Here is a 19729-nt window from a genome sequence, read left to right on the forward strand (position 1 = left end):
GCAACAAAAAGAACAGACTACCACTGAAATAAATGGTCGTTCATTTTTATCATTTAATCCAGGTATTAAAATGACTAAATATTAATAAACATTTTAATGTAACGTTTAGTGGTCTGTTTCTTCTGTCACGTCTTTTGGTTGTTGGTATAGAACTTTCTGTCGGTTTAGTACCGATTTATTACGACTGAGTTTACGGTTACATAATATTTAATATCTCTGCAATAATGTACATAATGAGGTGACGTTCCACACACAAAATATGTCTAGTTTTAAACTCTTCACTATTGAGAAACTGAAAATCCTTTTTAGTATGAGACCAATCTTAATGTGTCCAGAAAACTGGACCGCACCCCTAATTTAAGGTCTTGTGTTAAAACAAAACAAAATAAATAAACAAAAACACACAACTTGGGTATGTTTAAGGGATTAGAGGGTTTTTTTAAGTAAGTGCTAATATTGAATAAATGTTCCTACATTTGAGTAAAAACAGGTTAGTAACTGTTCATTTTACGGTAGCAGAATTCAGGTTCACCCTGCTCCTCTCGAAATGGAATGCAATCGTCTCCTGTTTAACGCCAGTAAATTTTGAAACCTACTTTCGGTACAGCGGTAATAAAAAGAGAACAGTGAGTACATAGTTTCTCCATTTTTTTCCCTCCTGTGTCTTAAAAAGCAAAAATGGCAAGACTGTTGCTTTTGTCCTTTGCAGCGAGGCTTCGTCGTTTTTCCTTGTCTCGTTTCAAAGTAAATAAACGATCATTTGCGACCAGTCCTCAGACATCTCGGGACACTTCCTTTTTGTCCTTCTTGCCCTCGCCCTCGCCCTCGTCCACTCCATCCCTTCGCCTCTTGCGGTTGCGAGCGCTAGCTTTGGAAACCGGAAGTGACGCCATCCCCAGAACTTTGTGAATCTGACGAAAAGCCAACAATCGCAGGGCGTGCTAAAAAAAAAAAAAGAAAGAAAGATAGAAAGAGAAAGAAAGAGAGCACAACATTGGTCTTGCTTAAACATCTGAACTTCCAGGGGGTGGATTCTAACAACTAAAGCTTGAATTTCAACTCCAAGCTTTATTTAAAACGATTTTCTAGACAACAGATACTAAAACAGCATTCATTCAGAATTAACTCAAAAGGAGCCAATGAAGGGAAAAGCAAGCTAATGCTCTCATATGCAAAATGTCACCGGGCGCAAGGCACTTCACAATAAATCTGACAATGCGTTTCTTTAAACACCTGAGCACTTGCTGTTACATCTTCTCTGGATTGCTTGGTCATGCTGCCCAGTGCATCTGTTTGGACTTTTTCGCAAGGGTCAAACAAGCCTGGGCCATCTGTCAGCAGGAGGAACATTATACACGCAAAGCAAACCCTTCAAAGGAAATCTTTTAAGGAATCTATGGGGGGGGGGGGGGGGGGGGGGGGGGGGATAACTATACCATTGCATGATCTGTAAATCATCTTGAGAATAAAGTACATTTTAAAAATGTCTATTTAAAGATCTATTCATGAAAAAAAAAAAGCTTTCTACATTTTTTAAAAGATCATTGTGTGTGTTATTAATCCTGTAGAGGAGCGTCATCAGAAGATGTGGCACCTTGTAGAAGGATTCCACTAGCTATGCACTCCAGAACTCTCCGCATGGCCTCTCCTGGACTCAGCAGACCAGCAGCACTGCTGATGGCCTTCTCCACCAGTAGCTCCATGGCCTTTAGACGCAATAACCATACATACAGACACACCCAACACCCCGACGACGCACACAGCACTGAGCACTTTTATGGTTAAAATAGCAACTCATTCATCACGCTGAGATGATGTCTAGGATTTCATGATATGGACAAAATATTTAAAATTTGATTATACTGCTGCACACAATTTTAATAAATGGCAAGGTATATTACAAACAATGATAAACTCTTGATTTGACAGTTAAAAGACAGGAGAAGGTTATAGCCAAAATTACTTCTACTAGTTGTGTTATGAATATGCTGTGATAACTCATAAACCCCACAGAAAACTGCAGCATCCAAGATTGATCAATGGGAAAAGAAAAATCCGGAAGTAGCAAAGTGAAGGTCAGACTTCTCACCCAGTCAGACATCTTGGCCCAGGTTGGCACACGCTGGCAGAGGTCTCTGAGCACACGCATGATGATCACACAGGACTGGAGTCCATTGGCTCGAGCCTGCTGACAAAAGCCACTGAGACCACACGTACCACCACAGACTCCATGTACGAAGACAGTGCTGGCTTTTACATTTGCAGGTCCTACTTGTAAGATGTATGGCTGTTTTGACTCCAGAGTTTGCCCATTCTTTACAAGCTAAATTTCTTGTGTGCAACAATTGAGCATGCATGATCACCCTTTCCTGTTTGGTCAGTGAGGATTTGTACCTGTAAACATAATAATATTTAATAAACTAGGCAGGAGTTAAAATTTTATATTACGTGTGAACGACAGTATAATTTATGAACATCTTATGAAAATTGACAGCACCATGGAATAGTTTATTCTGATTGGTCAAATGGGGGGGGGGTCCATTATTTTTTAGAATAATGGACTATTGTAGAGAGCACTACTCTGGGTAACCAAAGTAACCAGCTTTTTTCATAGCAAAGCTTGTAACTGCCTGATAAAATACATTACATTATTCAATATGAAATTATGTAATTCTTTGGTAAATATCTACATAATATGCTTTTGGTTGGGCTACAGACATATTTTGAGATAATGAACAGCTGGTTGGACATCATCCCTTGCTTATTTTGTTTTAAACACGAAACCTAGCAGATCCAGTCTCTTAACTTGCATAGCAATAAGCGATGAAGATTTCAAAACTACTGTGGAGGAATCGTTTTCCTATGCATTTCTCCACGCTTGCAAAGTTATCCATTTCAGAATTTAAACACCAATATGTATAATTTTGCTGTGTCTTTCGAAGTGTGAATGGGATCATTTTTAGTTTGCCTCCAGCTGAGAGGCAGGAAGTGTGCTCTTTTCTGTCAGGCACTGACTGTCGCGTACAAAGCACACGTTAAAGGAAAATTCTGGGCAAAGCTAACTGAATGAAAATCCAGTTGTCCGGAAGTTATTTTGTGTAGGAAAAAAAAAACAAAAAACGAGCTGATCTATTGTCATATGGACATCTGCATCCAATGTTGAATCTCATCATATGTAATAGCAATGGCTTGTTGATGGATGGTTGTCAGTTAGGGAACGTGAGTAACCAACATCAGATAACTTGCTTTGTTTGTTTCAGACCAAGCATGTACGACAGTGCAACACTAAGGAACTATATGCTGTAACGAAAAGGAAGATTCACTCTTCTGCACTCAGCATTGCCCCCAGCCATTATATTTTTATATTTAGCTAAATACTCGGCCACCAACGCACGTTTCCCCCTCACTTTTTGTTTGGGAAGGAATACAATTTGTTTGACATATCAACCATCAACTCTTAAGAGAATTTCTTCACATTTTTTTTTTTGGGGGGGGGGGTTGTGTGCCTTCACAGACCACATATCACACAGCACTGTCTACAACGCCCATTTTTACCTGGAACCATTTGGCATGCCGAAGGGCAGCTAAATACTCGAGGCACTTGGTCCTGTTTAGAACGTCTGGAGGGTCCTTCTCAGGCACTGGGAAGAGAGAGACGAGAGGACATGGTCACTGATTTCTATGTATCCACCCAATAAAGCAAAAGGCAAAGAAACTCACAGAAGGACCAACCTCTGCTCTACTACGGAAAGTAACAAAAAAACTGTTGTATAAATTAAATATAGAAAAATGGAAAAGAAAGGGGATTTTTGTAGTAGGCAACATGTACATTTCATAACACCAGGGGCAGGAGCCTTTCCACATTTCCTTTACCAGGTTCTTGAAACATGTTACAGTGGAACAAATTATGTGGAAATTGAGATGCAAAAAAAAAAACACAGTCTGAGGGAACTGCCTATAGGTGTAGTGATGTAAATGACCACCAAACACAAACAGGACAAATCAACACAATCTAGATATTTGTTTTCATTTTTTTTTTAATTAATAAGGCATAGAAGTAATAAAAGATAAGGAAATTATTATTATGAGCTATACATTTAGCAATGGGCTTCCTAACCCTTTTGTAACCAGGAGCCCACTGTGTTACTCAAATAGCTCTCCAGTATCTGATAAGAGGGTCAGTATGGCAATGCTTATTTGTAGAGAGCTGCATCTACAATACCCACACGTGACCTTAGGTCTTTCCCTGAAAGGCCTGTAAAGCTCAAATATAGAAGTCTGTCCTCTCTTACACTGAGTGCCAGAGCCTTCGTATGGGTCACAACACATCATTACCATGACGCCTATCCCCAACACCACACGGACACACGTCACAGAAAGGTCAGAGATCCAGCTTTAGGTTCCACCAAGCACATTAGGAAAGCATTAGAAAATTACATACTGAAATACGTACTGGCCAAATTCAACTCATCAGGCCAGCAGATGGCGAATGCTAGGGACGGTCAGAGCCTGATTTAGCTTGGAGCCAAACTGCTTGCTTGCATATCTATTAAAAGCAGACAGACTGAAAAGCATGGGTTCTCCAACCTCTCTCAGGCAGTCCAGTGCCTGCTTTTTCCTCCATGCCGAGGGCGGGCTCCTCCCGCATCACAGGCGACGTGAGAGAGACGGTGACCTGCATTTTTGGTTCCTTGCTGGAAATAATGACGACGTTGGCTTCCTCAGGATGAGCCTGCACCACATACTGATCTTCACAAAAGCTCTGCCGGTTAAAAGGACACTTTGGATTACTTGTTACAGAGGAGGCGGCTGGGGTGCTATGGGGGCCAGATGTTGCAAATTATATCGGAGCAACAGCTCCTAAGAGTAGCCACTCGACAGGTGATGACTATCCCAGTTTCATAGTCTCCTAGCAGTATAATGAGAAGTATGAGGGAAAGCTTTGGTTATGTTCCCTGTGTTTATGCGTAACCCTAGGGTTTAGTTTTTGCAACCAGGCAGGGAAAACTAGAGAGCAGTTAAAAGGTCCATCAGACTGATGGGGCAGAAATAGTCACATTTATTTGGGCATGGCATTAAGCAAACTCCAACCAAATAGTGATGATTACACTGATTTAGAGAAAAACAGTTGTGAAAAATTAGCACACTTGCACACATTCTAATGTAAATGTGGAACCAGCGTCCCAGCTGAGGGAAATTCCAAAGTCATGTCCAGAACCACCTCTATCAAAGTTTGTCATTATAGTGTGGTCAGAGCAACATTCTTCAGAAATCTGAGAAAAATGGTTTAAATGTGACTCATGACAATAACATGACATCTCATGACATACTGTGTTTCTCCAGAAAGCAGAAGAGAAAAATACATTTTCCATCTCTAGCCTCCGTGCTTAATGTTTTTTTTTTTTAAAGCTTTCTCCACCACCACATTGCTAAAAAAGTTTGTCACTGTAGACACAGAAAGAGAAGGAGGGAGCTAGCGGCTTACCGTTAGTTGCTTGGGAAGCTGGTCTGCGATGCTGCCGAGCAGGGAGACGGTGGGTTTCTTGGCCACTAGCAGAATGAGCTGAACGTTCCTGTCTCCATGCAGCAGCAGGCCTTTGGCCAATATCCCCACCCTCATCACCCCCTTCAGCACACGGCCCTGAGGCTCCGCTCTGCTCCCCCACCAGGGGAATTTGAAAATAAAAGGATCAGGAGACCAAAGACTCATAAGTGTCTTACGCTAGTATGATATGCAGCTAAACAGTGGTTTAGTTCAATTTTACTTTAATTAAAACAGTTCAAACAAGGCTGAAAGTTAAATGCCATCAATGTAATGCTAGTGGTCAAAGCTAGCATTAATAATGCTTAGTGTGGGGTTTTGATTTTTTTGGCTTACAGCATTCAGTTTACCCCAGCCAACTCTAACTCCAATCTAAAAATGTCGTGGTGTTAGCCTTCACTGTACAGTCGTGGCCAAAAATTGAGACTAGCACAAATTTGTTTTCACAAAGTTTGCTGCTTCAGTTTTTATGGTGGCAATTTGCATTAACCCTAGATTGTGAAGAGTGATCAGATGACAATTGGGGGGGAAAAAAAAAAAAAATGCCACTGCATTTCAGCTCTGCCACGAAAGGCTTCGGGGCACCCAAAAATGTCAAGCAAGTGCCAGGACCTTCTCCTAAAGAGAATACAGCTACAGGATCAGGTCAGCTCCACTGCAGATGTTGCTCAGGAATGGCAGAAGGCAGGTGTGAGTGCATCTGCACGCACAGTGAGGCGAAAGCTTTTGGAGGATGCCTTGGTGTCAAGAAGGGCAGCAAAGAAGCCACTTCTCTCCAAGAAGAACATCAAGGACCGACTGACATTCTGCAGGAAGTATAGGGATTGGACTGCAGAGGACTGGGAAAAGTTATTTTCTCTGATGAAGCCCCCTTCAGACTGTTTGGGACATCTGGAAAATGATTGTCTGGAGAAGAAAAGGTGAGCGCTACCATGAGTCCTGTGTCATGCCAACAGTGAGGCATCCTGAGACCATTCATATGTGGGGTTGCTTCTCATCCAAGGGAGTGGGTTTGCTCAACATTTTGCCCAAGAACACAGCATTTCTTATTCATGGAAATCAAAACAACATCCAAGACCAACTGCTCCCAATGATCCAGGAGCAATTTGGTGCTGAACACTGCTTTTTCCAGCATGAAGGAGCACCATGTCACAAGGCAAAAGAGATAACCAAGTGGTGCGGTGAACAAAATATTGAAATTTTGGGTCCATGGCCAGGAAAATCCCCAGATCTCAATTCCACTGAGAACCTGTGGTCAACCCTCGAAAAAAGAGGGAGGACAAACAAAAACACAGAAACTGATCAACTCTAAGCACTGATTAGGCAAGAATGGGTTGCCACCAGTCAAGATTTTGCCCAGAAGCCGATATCCAGCATGCCACGGTGAATTGCAGAAGTCTTATAAAAGAAGGGGCAACACTGTAAATATTAAGTCTTTGCTTAATTTGAATGTATGTCTATAAAAAAATTCAAAAGCTTATAATTGTACTTCACTATACCACAAACATCTGACAAAAAAAAAACAAAAAAAAACACACGACAGGGCACTAATCTTTGTGAAAATTTGTGTCAGTCTCAAAACTGACTGCTACATTTCAATCAATGTTCCTCTGCTGTGCACAAATCATAACAGTTTTTTTTTTTTCATTTAACCTTGGATGTTCTGTCTCAACACTGGACCTATTTATACAGGACTATAATCACCATAGCAACTTACGCTACATGCCTGGCCTCCTGAGAAGGCCAAATTCTCTGACTGGCAGTCGGATTTCATGGTCTACCAAATTTGTCTTGATCGTTATTCTACAAAAATGGGCCCATTCTTCCTGGAGTCGGCAGCAGCATAAATGGTGAAATGGGCATTCTGCTAATGAACTCAGATCACAGACTATCCTGACTTAAACTCACTTCTTATCTGCGGTGTCTTTGCCTTCTGCAGTTGCTTCCTGCTCCAGCAGCACATCCGACACCAGTTTGAGAGCCCTCTCCGAGTGAGACACGATCCTCTGGACAGCCTGTAGCTCCTCCTCCACTGGGTAGATGGTGGAGTGCTTGGCCATGATGTGCCGGTCGTCTGGCGAATCAGGCCGGCGCACAGGCTGCAGGGGCGGGACCTTAGAGAGTTAGCATAGAGCATGACGCCGTCCAGACACAGAACGGCCCAGACCGTTTACACGCATGTGCTTCACTGACTGGGACCTACTTCTTGGTCAGTTTGCAGCTTGCGGTCTGTGGCTAGCTCTTATAGTAAACAGGAAAGCAAGAATGGAGCATTTTTTTTTTTTTTTTTTAATTATTTTTTTTTTTTTAAAGATAAAAGGGAAGAAACAGCTTCCCCTGCCAAGACAAACGTTTCTATGTTCACCAAAAAAAAACCCCAAAAAAACCAGAGAACATTGAAATGCTTCAGGAAAGGGCTTTCCAACTTCAGTCTAAGGGACCCACTGCCCTACACAGTTTCAGGTTTTCCCTGCTTTAACACATCTGATCCAATGCATAAAAGTGTTTAATGATGAAATGACGCGCGTTAAACGGGTGTGCTAGGGCTGGGGTAACTTGAACCTCTACACGACCGTGCAGCGCAAGCACTGGAGCGGCTGCATATAGAAATGTGTCAAAAGACTAAGACAAAAGCACCTCCGTTTATGGTATTGCCCTTTTCATTTGCTAAGAGATCCGCACCAAATGGTTACACATTAGCCACGACTTAGGCTTACATTCTGGTGTCTTATTTTAATTTTCTTTTCTTCTATGTTTGAAAGTTGTTTTATGCCCTCAGTTTTAGTGGCTAGCATGTTTGCCTCTCAGCATTAGGGTCTCAGGTTCATGTCCCTACCTAGGTGCAGTTTCCATATTCTCCTCATGTCTGCGTGGGTCTCCGGGTTCCTCCCACAGTCCAAGAAAAACCCCCCAAAAAACCATGGAAGTAAGGAAAATTGGTTATCCTAAAAATTGTCCTGGTGTGCGTAAATGACTATGTTTGCTTGCCCAGTGACAGATGGCATCCTCACTCCCCTCCCTGCTGAGAGTACGGTGTATGTGACTGGCTGCCACTTCTCACCAATGTGCTGACTCAGTGTAAAAAGCTTTGTGCAGTGTGTTGTTTGTAAAGCATCCTTGGGTACTGAGAAAGGTGCGATCCAAGTGTAACCAATAATACAATAATAAATTATTCTTGATCCAGAAGCCTTTGGTGCAGACTGTCTGACCTTTACAACACTTTGGCCTTATTCATCTTTGACACCAAATATAATTTTTTTTTCAGTGGGTTGCAGGAAATTAGTCAGACATTCTTGTGGTTTAACATTTAAATTTATGACATGTAGCAGACACGGTCATTCAGAGCAACTTTCAAAAGTGCTTTAGTTGGCTAAGGATACTTTTTTGAGTAGAAAGCATTGAGGATATGAAAATCCACCCACGAGGTAATGCTGGGTTGTAACTGTGCCCTGCTCACACACAGCCCTGCTCACTTTGCTATGGTATGTTCTACCCGCATTCACTCACCAATAGAGGGGGGACAGGTATCCCAGGACGACTCATGAGGGGTGGGGGCGCTATTCTACGTCTTTGGTCTCCCCAGTACAAATGCTCCTCCTCTGCTTTCCTCCAGTACATATCCTCTTCGTATCTCCTGCAAGGGACAAACATGTTATTAACACACATCAGCAAAACACGGGAATTTAAAAAAAAAATTTTAATCACTTGACTAATTTCCCAACCTTGTACCCTTCTTCAATGCACTGCTCATTGTTTTTCCCGATTCAATCTCATCAAGAGAGGCATTATGCTGTGCTAGAACCATTTAGAAGCCCCTGGAAATTTGCTCTTTCTTTTGCTAAATTATTAAATTTACTGCAATCAATATCATTACATTCATATATACTTACTAAATCCCAATGCCACTCCGAGGGAGTCCCAATGCCACTCCGAGGGAATAATCTTCACCAACTAATCTTGAAATTTTTCTTTTGCCCGCACTCTGTGAGAGGGAGCCAAAAATGCCACCTTCATTTCTGGAGATGCCCACCTCATCTCCATATGCCAACGCTGTTCATCCTCATGCTGTCGCTTTAATACGGCTTTCTGCTTCTGTTTCCGCAGCTTGCCTTCCAGAAGCTTCCGTGCCCGGTTGCTGGGCTTGATCTCCACCAGCAGGTCCGGGTTCACCTTTTTCTGCAAGGGGTTTAAAAATTATATATATTTATTTTTACATTTATACATTTTTACATTTATACATTTATTTTTTACATTTGTTTAATTTTTACATTATTTTTCTATAAAAGTGCATATGAGAAAGAATCTAATTCCTTTGTAGTCCTCAAGTTAACCAGTTTATGCTCCATAGAATGGGTCCCCCACGTGTAGGCAGCCATGTTTCAAATAGATTTGGTACAGAAACTGACATCCAGACCACTAGGTGTCAGTGTAATAGCTGTTTCATAAAGAAGAATTTATTGGAAATACCACCTATTCCTTTAAATATTGTTGGATTGAAGATTTTATATTAAAAAGCACTAGCTACTGGTAGTGTAAGGCATATGAGCAAGGTCTGAGCTCTAGTGGCACCTTGTACTGCAGCCGATGTCTGCGGCCCTTCAGGTGCATGTCTTTGGCATTGGGATCATTGAAGCTGCACTCGCACAGCTTGCAGTGGAAGCGGATCACCTTGCCATCGTCGTTACGAACCTGAGAAGAAACAAACACCAGGAGCTCTGATCAAGAAACCTGAAAGGGAAAAAAAAAAATGTTGCAAGACTTTCTAAATAGCATCACGGAACACAAGCAAGCGTCATCCATTTAAAAAGGAACATGATTACATTACAGATGCGTTAAAATCAGTCCCAAGTCACAGTTAACACTGGTTCACAGTCTGTTCTCTATTCTTTTAAAACATCCCTAAGCAATGAGCCAGCAATGAAGTCCTTTAATACTTTGTGTGTAATTCCTGTGTAATAAAATTAACTAAAACTAAACAATCATCAATCATCATCATCATCATCATCATCATCTCCACTGCAACAGACAACACACAAACTGCCCTTCAGGCTTCTTCAGACCAATCCACAATGAGCAATTGAATGCCTAAGAAATGCTCGAGTTCAGCACCTCCTCCACGTAGTCATGACCGACTGGTTGGATGTCTCCTTGTGCACCTCCTCCATCCCCTTCGTCCTCACTCTGAGGGTCTGACTTTAGTGCCACCTGCTGCTTCACCGCCTCCTCCACCTTCGCTAGGTCTGGAGCAGCAGCACTGCTGGCTTGCGTTCAACAAGGGGCAACATAAGTCCAGCAAATCCAAAAGATCCGTGCAAGGCAAAAGCCGTCAGAAAGCAAGAAGTGTGATGATAAAATGTTAATTCTGCCAGTCGAAAAGTTAAACACACATACATTATGTCTAGCCAAAGAAATTCAGTCACTTCTGAAATGCAAGTACTCCAGTCCAGATAATAGAGTAAGTAATTTAGATATGTGATAATCAAAGAAAAGTGACATTAAAAAGCACATGCTCACCGATGACTGTAGCTTTGGGTGGTGCAACAGGTTTTTTAGTGAGCAGCTGTGCCTTGGGTGGGGTTGGCACAGAAGATTTTTGTAGCACTAAGGGGGCAGCTGGAGCCACAGCTCCTGGCACGGCTTTTCCAGAGGTCGTCGTCACAGCAACAGGGGCAGTGTTGACTAAAACTGGCTCCGTGGAGGGAATAGGTTTGCCAAGCTTTGTATGCAGCTTCACCACCTAATGGCAATTCAAAAGCGGAAAATGCGTATCAGATGAGGCGACGGGTGCGTTAAAAATATCAGCATTCTTTTTATTCTTTGCACACAAAGGATTTTCATGTTAAAGGCTGTGAAAAGTCTTTCCGAATTTAGACCAGGATTCTCAAAAATAGAGATCTGGAACACTAGCACCACCAGTACAATTTAGTATTTTCCCCTACTGCAAAACAATTCAAAATCACTTTACAAACAGATTCAAAATTAAAATCAAATTTAAATCTTGCCGTGAGCTTTCTATAATTCTTGTTTAAGAATCCTGGTATAAAGAAAATAAAATGTTTTTTTGTTTGTTTGTTTTTTAAAAAACACTGGAACCTGTGGAGGTTGTGAATGGTTGATTAGTGCGAACCTTCTGGTGCTTGGCCCCCCGGATGTGTGCAGTGTAGGCATCAGCGCCAGTACAGGAGATGTCACAGAGTTCACAGCGCAGCTGGGTTTGCACACCACGAGGCCCATTACTCGCCTGACTATTGCCACATTTTTGTGACGCTTCTTTCTTTTTGTGCTTCTGGCCCTCCAGGTGCTCTCTGTAGGTCTAAAGAATAACACACACACACACACAGGTCTTGCAATGCATTTTGTTATTTTTTTATTATACGTGTAGGCAAAGCATTTTGTGGCACATTTCTTGACATAGGTTAAATGGACCTAACTTTTCATATTCTATATGCACTGCATATAATGACAAACTTGATTTAGATTCAATTAAGACGCAAAATCCAAGCTCAGGTGCTCAGACTTAACCAGCATCGGCTGTGGTGTCACCTAGCCAAAACGTTATATAACATTTCTCACCATTTTTAAGCATAAAATAGCAATCAGAAAGGATATTGTCATCAAATTTTATTTTTAACTGCGATTTTGGTTTCCAACGATTATGAAAACAAGATAATCCAACTAGAAAGATTACTGTGCTGTACTCAGTTTCTCAACGATGCCATCATTGTGTCTTGTGTTATAAATCTAGCAGACAGCCCTTTTCTTTATAGCAGTTTTGCCCCCTCCCTAAAAACCCAAACTCCCTCTCAGCCAGGCTGGGGCGTGTTTAAATCAGCTGATGCAAAGATGATTGAAAGAGAGCCTTCGGTCAACAAGAACGGTAAAAGCACTTCAGCTGTTTGGGAACACTTTGGTTTCAAGGAGTCCAATGAGCACCAGCAACAAATGCAATGCAAAACTTGTTACATGGTGGTGTCTGCACCACAAGGCAAGAAGACCAATTTATTTAGTCACCTGAAATTCAGTCACAAAGTGGTCTAGAACCAAACAACAATAGAAACCAAAAACAGAAAAGAAAAGCCCCCCTTGACTTCTTATACCACAGGACACTCATCGATTAAGGGCACTATTTATAATGCAACCGCCTACCCACTCAGATCTCAAAGACAAAGAAACAGCAGATGTCATCGTAGACAAGCCCAATTAGCTCTGTTTGCAACCAGAAACTGTTAGCAACTTAAGAAATTTGTAAACACTTTGGGCGAGTGTTACATACTGCCATTTCAACAGAGTTGTAGCGCCTGCCCTGTACAACAACTACCATAACAAAATTGCACATGATGTCTACAGCCAAATACTTTGCCACAATGGACATACAGCCAACCCGCACCATGGAGCCTTTCATCAGTCTTACAATTCGTTACATCAACGGCAATTTCAATTTGAAGCATCTGTAAACAGTAGTTTTTTTCCCTGAAAACCACGGAACAAAATAATCACCCATGCACTGGGAAGCAATGGCTGCACGGTGCTTAAAGGAAGACAAAAAGTCATCTGTACCACTAGGGACAATGTCCCAGACATACAGCTGGAAGCTGATATCCATGGATAGATGAGACTCCAGTGCTTCTGGTATAGTCTCCACATGCCCACAGGTGAATAGGACATGATCTCCCTCACTCACACACGCCAAATGCCCAATGATGCTTTCATGATCATTATGATACTAAATATATACATATTTGGTGTCATCTTAAGAAATGCACTGAAGGATTCCAGGACGGACCGTGTGATGGGGGCCAACCAGAAGCTGGTCAGCTGCTTCTCCTAGAGTTGGAGAAAAAAGAAGAAAAAGAAAGAGAAAGAGTGAGCTCTCCAAGACACAGAAGAAGATGAATCTGCCTGAACACTCACTAAAGACAGAATGTCCAATCATATGGGGACCTTAGCATGCCATGATTGACAGGGTCCTCGAGCAGCTGAAAGACATTGGCCAGGTTTTTTTTTTTTTTTTTTTTTTCTCCCCTCAAACGACATCTCACCTCCTTGTGGCAGGACACTGACGTACTGCAGACCATTAAGAAGTCATTTAGCCCTCTGATAGAATTCACAGATGCACTTTCTGGAGAGCAATGTGCAAGTGCGTCTTTTTTGAAACCGACCCTCAACCTCCAACAACTCAGTACTGGAAGTACAGTGGAAGACACAGAGCTCTGCAAAGCATCCAAAAGTAGAGAGCAGACCATCTCGATGACAAATACGATGACACAGCAACACAAGAGCTGCTCGTCATGGCCTCTGCCCCAGACCTAACGGGTCAAGCTAAAAATGTCAGACGTAACCAGCGAGGGTCCACTGAAGCCAGACATGGAAGACACTGCTGCACTAAAGAAGCATGAGGCAGCAGCCCTAGGCAGCTTCTACAGGTCACAGAATGTAAAGCTGTAGGACCCAGTCGGCAACAGCACCAGACCATAGCTCTTGAGCTACAGTCATACAGACAGACGGAGACTGGACGCCGAGGAGGACCCATTGCAGTGGTGGAGGAAATCCCAAAAGCTCTACCCACAGTTCTCCAACTTGGCAAGAAAGCATCTGTGTATCCCAGCCACAAAAGCCTCTTCAGAGAGTTGTCTTCAGCACAGTTGGAAATATCACCTACCTCTCTGAAACCAAACCATGTAAACAGGCTGGTGTTTCTCACTAAAAACCTTTAATGCCAGGATAAGATTACATGACATTTGTCGTCATGCGTCAGATGTTGCAATCAGAGATCCATAACTTTTTGCTGCGTTTTGTTCCAGAAACTGGCAACACTACTCACTTGATGCCAACCAATCATTGTTCATGTCCTTTTGAGGGTCATCACAGAAGAGGGTCAAGAAATAGATAATCATGGCCATCAAGGAACATGTGTGGAGAATTATCAAACTAGGCAGGAAAATACAAAAAATTCTGTCATGCTAGACTTTCCTTTGGGTTAACACATCACTGTTCTTCCATTATACCATTCTTCAAGACCTAATCATCATTCCCAATGCTCATTATTTGGGTCAGACACTGGAGATTTGCCGTTTGCAACAAAATCGTGTCAAATGGGGCTGAATTTCTGCAGTCTGATGCAGGCATAAGAAATTGAGCAGCCCCAACAACATTTCACATGCTGACCTATAGATCATTCTTATTTAGTCTCAAGTTGGAGTCGAAGATTTATTTTCTATTACTTCTGGACTATGATAGTCGGCCAGCCTTTAATCTCCTTGGACTGAGTTATCAACTGACTGAAGTCTTGAATATATGTTAAAGAGTTTTCAAAAGACTGCAGCAAACATATTTGATCTAATTTGTTTGTCCAATTTATTTTTATTTATTTGAATGTATATATGTTCATTTATATTTAGGATTTGTAAAACTGTTTTATTAAATGTTTTTCAGTTTCATAATATTTAAAGTTAAAGGAAATCCAAGTTTTTAAAAAAGTTCAATACATGCATGAAAAAATACATGCATGGGAAAATCCAATGTTTATTGAAAAGCAATAGTTTATAGTAAAAGTCTGATAAATGTAATGATGCCACTGCTCTAAAAGTGTCTAAACAACATGTGTTCTATGGATCCTAGCCCAGTGGTATCCTATACATGTCAACAGGAGCAAGATTTGCAGTGTTGTCAACGGCTTGGCGGGATGGTCCAATTCCTCTCTGCCCCATCAGTATAAGCAAAGCACCATTTAATCTAGGAATCTGTTATGTCCTATAGATAGCTCTCATTTGCCCTCAAGCCTGACGTGCTGCTCATTCAGGGGCACATGGCTGATACGTCACATCAGACTTCACATAGGTCACTTGAACAGAACATTGTCCTACATATTAAACATCGACCATGACCGCTGTTGGCATTATTTCTACATCAGATTTTCAGTGCTGGCCTATCCATCCATGTTACCATCCAAACACAACAAATGCAGAGTTTGTAACTGGCATGAGCAAAGTGATAAACCAATATAGGGTGGCCATGCAGACTCGAATAGTACCATGCTTTATTAATAGCACTGGCAACTTCTTAACAGCACTACATGAAATGCGGGCCTTCTAAATTTCGATCCAAATGCACAGTGAAAGCACCTCGTATTCAAGTAATTCACCGCCATCGCGCATCCGTACCTGCGGACCAGCGCAGCTTATCTTGCAGATGTCACAGTAGTGCAGCTGAGGCTGCTTGGGAGGGCCTTTGGGCTTCTGGACCTTGTTTTGATGAAACATGGGCTTCTTGTACCCGCTGACAGCAGAACCTGAGACCATGCTGTTCCCGGTGCCACTCCAGGAGGAGCCGGTGAGCTGCTTAGTAGGCGGCGGATGGGCTTGCGGCTGAGGAGGCTGGGACTGAGGAGTGGGAGGTGGTGGCTGTTGGGAGGGAGGTGCTTGGGGTTGAGTCTGTGGAAGGCCCAGCTGCTGGGTAGGCTGGTAGTACGTCACAGTGGACGTGTAGCTACTAGAATCATAACTGGAGTAGCTGAGACCTGTGTGGGTAGACAATGGGGTCAGGCAAAGTGCCTGACACTGTGAAAGGACACCATAGAGCAAGCTCACAGGATACATTCTGAACACCTGCCAAACGAAAGCCCCCCACCCCTGGGACTTACCAGAGTAAGAAGTGGCAGCTGTGGAATTGTAGGAGGAGCTGGGCGTGTACGTTGATATGGGGTTGGGTGGCTGTGGCACACTGGTTGACGCTGGGTAAATGCTGTAGTTGGTGGAGACGGAGCTGGCGGGAGGAAGCGCTTTGAGGGCTGGGGTCTGTCTTTGGGGAGGAGGCTGGCTGTATACTGTGCTTACAGGCCTGTAGCCACTTTTAAGACCTGCTGAAAAGGAGTGAACCACATTAGCTGAGCCTAACTAAGGTTGAAATGCAGTGAATGCTCGCAAATGTGTTTTAACGGCCTTACCATTATATTTGAATAAATTAAACATGCATGCAAGTATGCATTTATTATTGCTATACTGTTACATATATTCTATTGTTTTATCTATTGTTCCTTGTCCAAGTGACTGCAGTTTTAAAGTGACACTTCGGTTTTAAGGTTAAACATCGTTTTTCGTGTGTATTAACATAAAGTCATCAAAGTTTGTTGTACATTTTAAGAGAAGTATTACAAAGGTTTTTTTTTTTTTTTTTAAGTTCACTCAACTCATGGCTGCATGGCATCAACAAAAATTATTTACTGAGATATCACCAAATATAAATCACAACGTATTTAGCGATGTGGATGCCATGTTTAAATCAAAACATTCCAGCATGTCTGCGACCTGTCAGGGCCGAACAAAAGGTTCCGATTTCTTAGCAATTCGTTCACAGCCTTCTACAACAGGGACGTCATCAGCCTTTGCAACACTGGTACCACTAGCAAACGATATCGTTGCGCAGCCCTAATCGTAATGCACTGAACATTTCAAAACAAGGAGAGCAGGCTAAAAGCAGATCACCTGGCTGAAAGAAGGCCCCAGCTTGCGTGCGCTGAGCAGGCGCCATGCTCGTCTGATAGTACGGTTTGTTCTCGTAGCTGCTGGCCGACACCGGGCGCCCGTAGCTGTAGCTCTCCTGCTTTCATTTAACGGGGGGGGGGGGGGGGGGGGGGCGTTTACTGCGACAATCGGATGAGACAGTACACCAACAGGTACACACAAAGTGCAGCTAGGGGGTGGGGGAGGCACTCCATCACATGGCAAAACTGGCTATGATTCGCCACCACTTTACAATTCTAGTTTTCCAAAAGCCAAAAATATGGAAATGCACGTCAGAAATGAACTGCAAAGGGGGAAAACAAATTAGAAACAACTAAGCAATGCAATAACCAAACAATACAAGCATATGACAAAAGAAATCATGAAAACCAGGGAGCAGGGACATCTCCATTGCTGCGATGATGTGAAACGAGCAGAAATGACACTAACTGCTTCTGTGAAGACCTGATAGGTCTGTGGCGTAGTGGCTGGCTGAGGTGCCGTTTCCTGTTGGCGGTATCCATAATCTTGAGCAGGATGAGTCTGGTATGTGGGATAGGCTGGAGATGCCAGTGGCCGGTCAGTCTGTGCAGTGGCAGGGGCATACGAGGCCGTAACCGCGTGGGCGACTCCAGCGGCAGGCTGGACACTGTAACTAGGAGCGGTTTGATGGGAGTATGCAGGGGCCAGCTGGGTGCTGGAAGAGGTCAAAGCAAGTCAGGGTCATTTCAGGACATTATGTAGCCCAGCGGTTCTTCTACTAAAAACGCTGGGCTGATGTGAATGGAGCAGGTTGAATAGAATAAACACGGGGAAAACATGTTTTGTCTTACACGAGGTACATATTAATACTGCCATCGCTGATATTGAGTGCATGAGCTAACGGATAATTAGTTTATCCTTATACTGACGAATAACAAGTTTGCGAAACATAACAGTACCAAATCTACACATGACACAAAAAAAGTGTTAGGTATGAATTTTGGAAATCAGGAGTATACCTTCATTTAGGAGAATTTAAATCAAATATACGAGAAGGAAAATCACACACACACACACACACACACACACACACACACACACACACACACACGAATGTCACTCAGCTAATACATCATAACACTCAAAACATGTCCCTGCAACATCTGTCTAGCAATCTAAGCTAGCTAAGCTGTCTGGCTAACAACACTGAATGTTCAACATGCAGTCACTCAGTAGTCTTATAAAGGCTCATACAGATGTTCCTGCTTCATGTAAGGAGTGCGTGCGAGAGGACAGAATTACAATTTTAGAGGCCAGGCAGCGACTTGCACCTGTGCCCGACAGCTAAGCTAGCCTAGCCTAGCCTAGCCTAGCGTAGCGTAGCTTAGCTGATTTTAGCAAGGCAACCTGACTGACTTTCTGCCTGGCTACCTATCTTAGCAAATGAACCTGCCTCGCTAATTGATCCGTCTCTCCTGACGAGCTTAATGATGTTGACAAACACCACCTCGACATTTGCACGACAAGGCTGGCGCCTGCGTTACCTGTATTGCGGGCCGGCTCCATGCGTGAATCCGTAGTAATTACTCGCAGCCATTTTGGGCAACTTCAGCACCAGTGACGGAGCGCGCCGTCACCTTTCCAGCCACCCTGCTTTAACTGTTTGCGGGCAAACAATCCGTTTTAAGTAAATTGACATGAAAATAAAAATTCTGTAAATAAAATAAGTATTTGAATGCGTTTCCTCCATACTGGCATTCTATTAATGTTGTTATTGTTGGATTTTCTGATGGATTTGTAACCGGAGTTTTGTATTAGATTTTGGACAACGCATTCAAAGCAGTTTTTACCACAGCCTTGTCATTGTTTTTTGGGTTTCTTTTTTTTTTTCATGCATTTTATTTTTCTACATACTTTGCATGTTCTGTTGATCTGACTAATTTATTCGCATCGTTGTGACCCTGTTTCTTTTTTGGCCCTCATCTCAAGTCATCTTTGAGGTATATCTGATTTCATACATCTGAGTAAAAGGTCATTTGAGAAGACCAATGCACTCGAAACTCCTGCTGCTAAATCATAATGATTAGTTATGTGACAATTACCTTTGTGACATTCGAAACATGATTTTTTATTCATCTGCTGTTAAATAAGTAACCGATATGTTTAAGGACCACTGAATACACACAATTCTTGTAGAAGAGCGCCCTCTAGGTTGAAGTCCGGGGATTTCAGTGCTTGCAGTGGTCCAAAGCAGATTATGTGGGTATTGTGAAGGAGCGATTTATGCTCTTCAGGCTCAGCAAAGAGAGTAGAAATCCATGTGTAAATTATATGTGTAATTTAAAAAGAAGAGAGTTGTATAATCTAAAAACACGTATATGATCAGAACTGGACAACAGCATTATCAGGAAATGCTAAACTCCTGAAGTAAAAATTGGATGCAAAGACTTATAAAAATTCGCACTCATGGGTTTCATTCTGTGGAGTTATACATAGGAAGAAGTTTTGTGTGCATGAATAACACCTACAGGTACACATGCATTCTACTACTCCAGCAAAGGATTAGTCGGTTATGAGCATGTCACCTTGAAAATTCTTCCAGTACAGACTCACTTTTAGCTACTAGATGACTTATAAATCACACACTCCTCTGACATAACAACCATGGGATCCCCCTGTGACCTGAAACTGTACTAATAAAATGAGT

At 42.4% G+C, this 19729-nt stretch overlaps 1 protein-coding gene across 6 annotated transcripts; it reads right to left on the reverse strand.

Annotated features, from left to right (window-relative positions):
• Window positions 1-29: 29 nt before the first annotated feature.
• On the reverse strand, window positions 30-18624 carry zfr2 (zinc finger RNA binding protein 2). Of its 6 annotated transcripts, none has more exons than XM_035523182.1 (19): window positions 18567-18624; window positions 17491-17737; window positions 17023-17137; window positions 16182-16397; window positions 15703-16058; window positions 11670-11855; window positions 11057-11279; window positions 10652-10803; window positions 10112-10231; window positions 9573-9718; window positions 9050-9176; window positions 7451-7641; window positions 5486-5654; window positions 4588-4762; window positions 3556-3641; window positions 2090-2185; window positions 1595-1706; window positions 1234-1331; window positions 30-941 (listed from the first exon to the last, which is right to left on the reverse strand). In XM_035523182.1, exons 1-19 carry the CDS (start codon window positions 18617-18619, stop codon window positions 774-776), a joined length of 3036 nt encoding a protein of 1011 aa, XP_035379075.1. In that variant the 5' UTR covers window positions 18620-18624; the 3' UTR covers window positions 30-773. The 6 variants fall into 6 exon arrangements, with proteins under 6 accessions (XP_035379075.1, XP_026866469.2, XP_035379074.1 ...); XM_027010668.2 differs by having other exon boundaries at window positions 5486-5666; window positions 16182-16400; XM_035523181.1 differs by having other exon boundaries at window positions 5486-5666; window positions 17023-17140.
• Window positions 18625-19729: the final 1105 nt, after the last annotated feature.

The sequence above is a fragment of the Electrophorus electricus genome, chromosome 26 (genome assembly GCF_013358815.1).
Source record: "Electrophorus electricus isolate fEleEle1 chromosome 26, fEleEle1.pri, whole genome shotgun sequence".
NCBI lineage: Eukaryota > Metazoa > Chordata > Actinopteri > Gymnotiformes > Gymnotidae > Electrophorus > Electrophorus electricus.

Bases quoted from the DNA above. Each gene is read 5' to 3' on its own strand.
- zfr2 (XM_027010667.2), bottom strand. From the start codon at position 18,619: ATGGCTGCGAGTAATTACTACGGATTCACGCATGGAGCCGGCCCGCAA. The intron at 16,059-16,181 runs GTAAGTCCCAGG...CTACCCACACAG, and splicing joins AGCTGCCACTTCTTACTCTG to GTCTCAGCTACTCCAGTTAT. The intron at 10,804-11,056 runs GTGAGCATGTGC...GTTGAACGCAAG, and splicing joins ACCCAAAGCTACAGTCATCG to CCAGCAGTGCTGCTGCTCCA.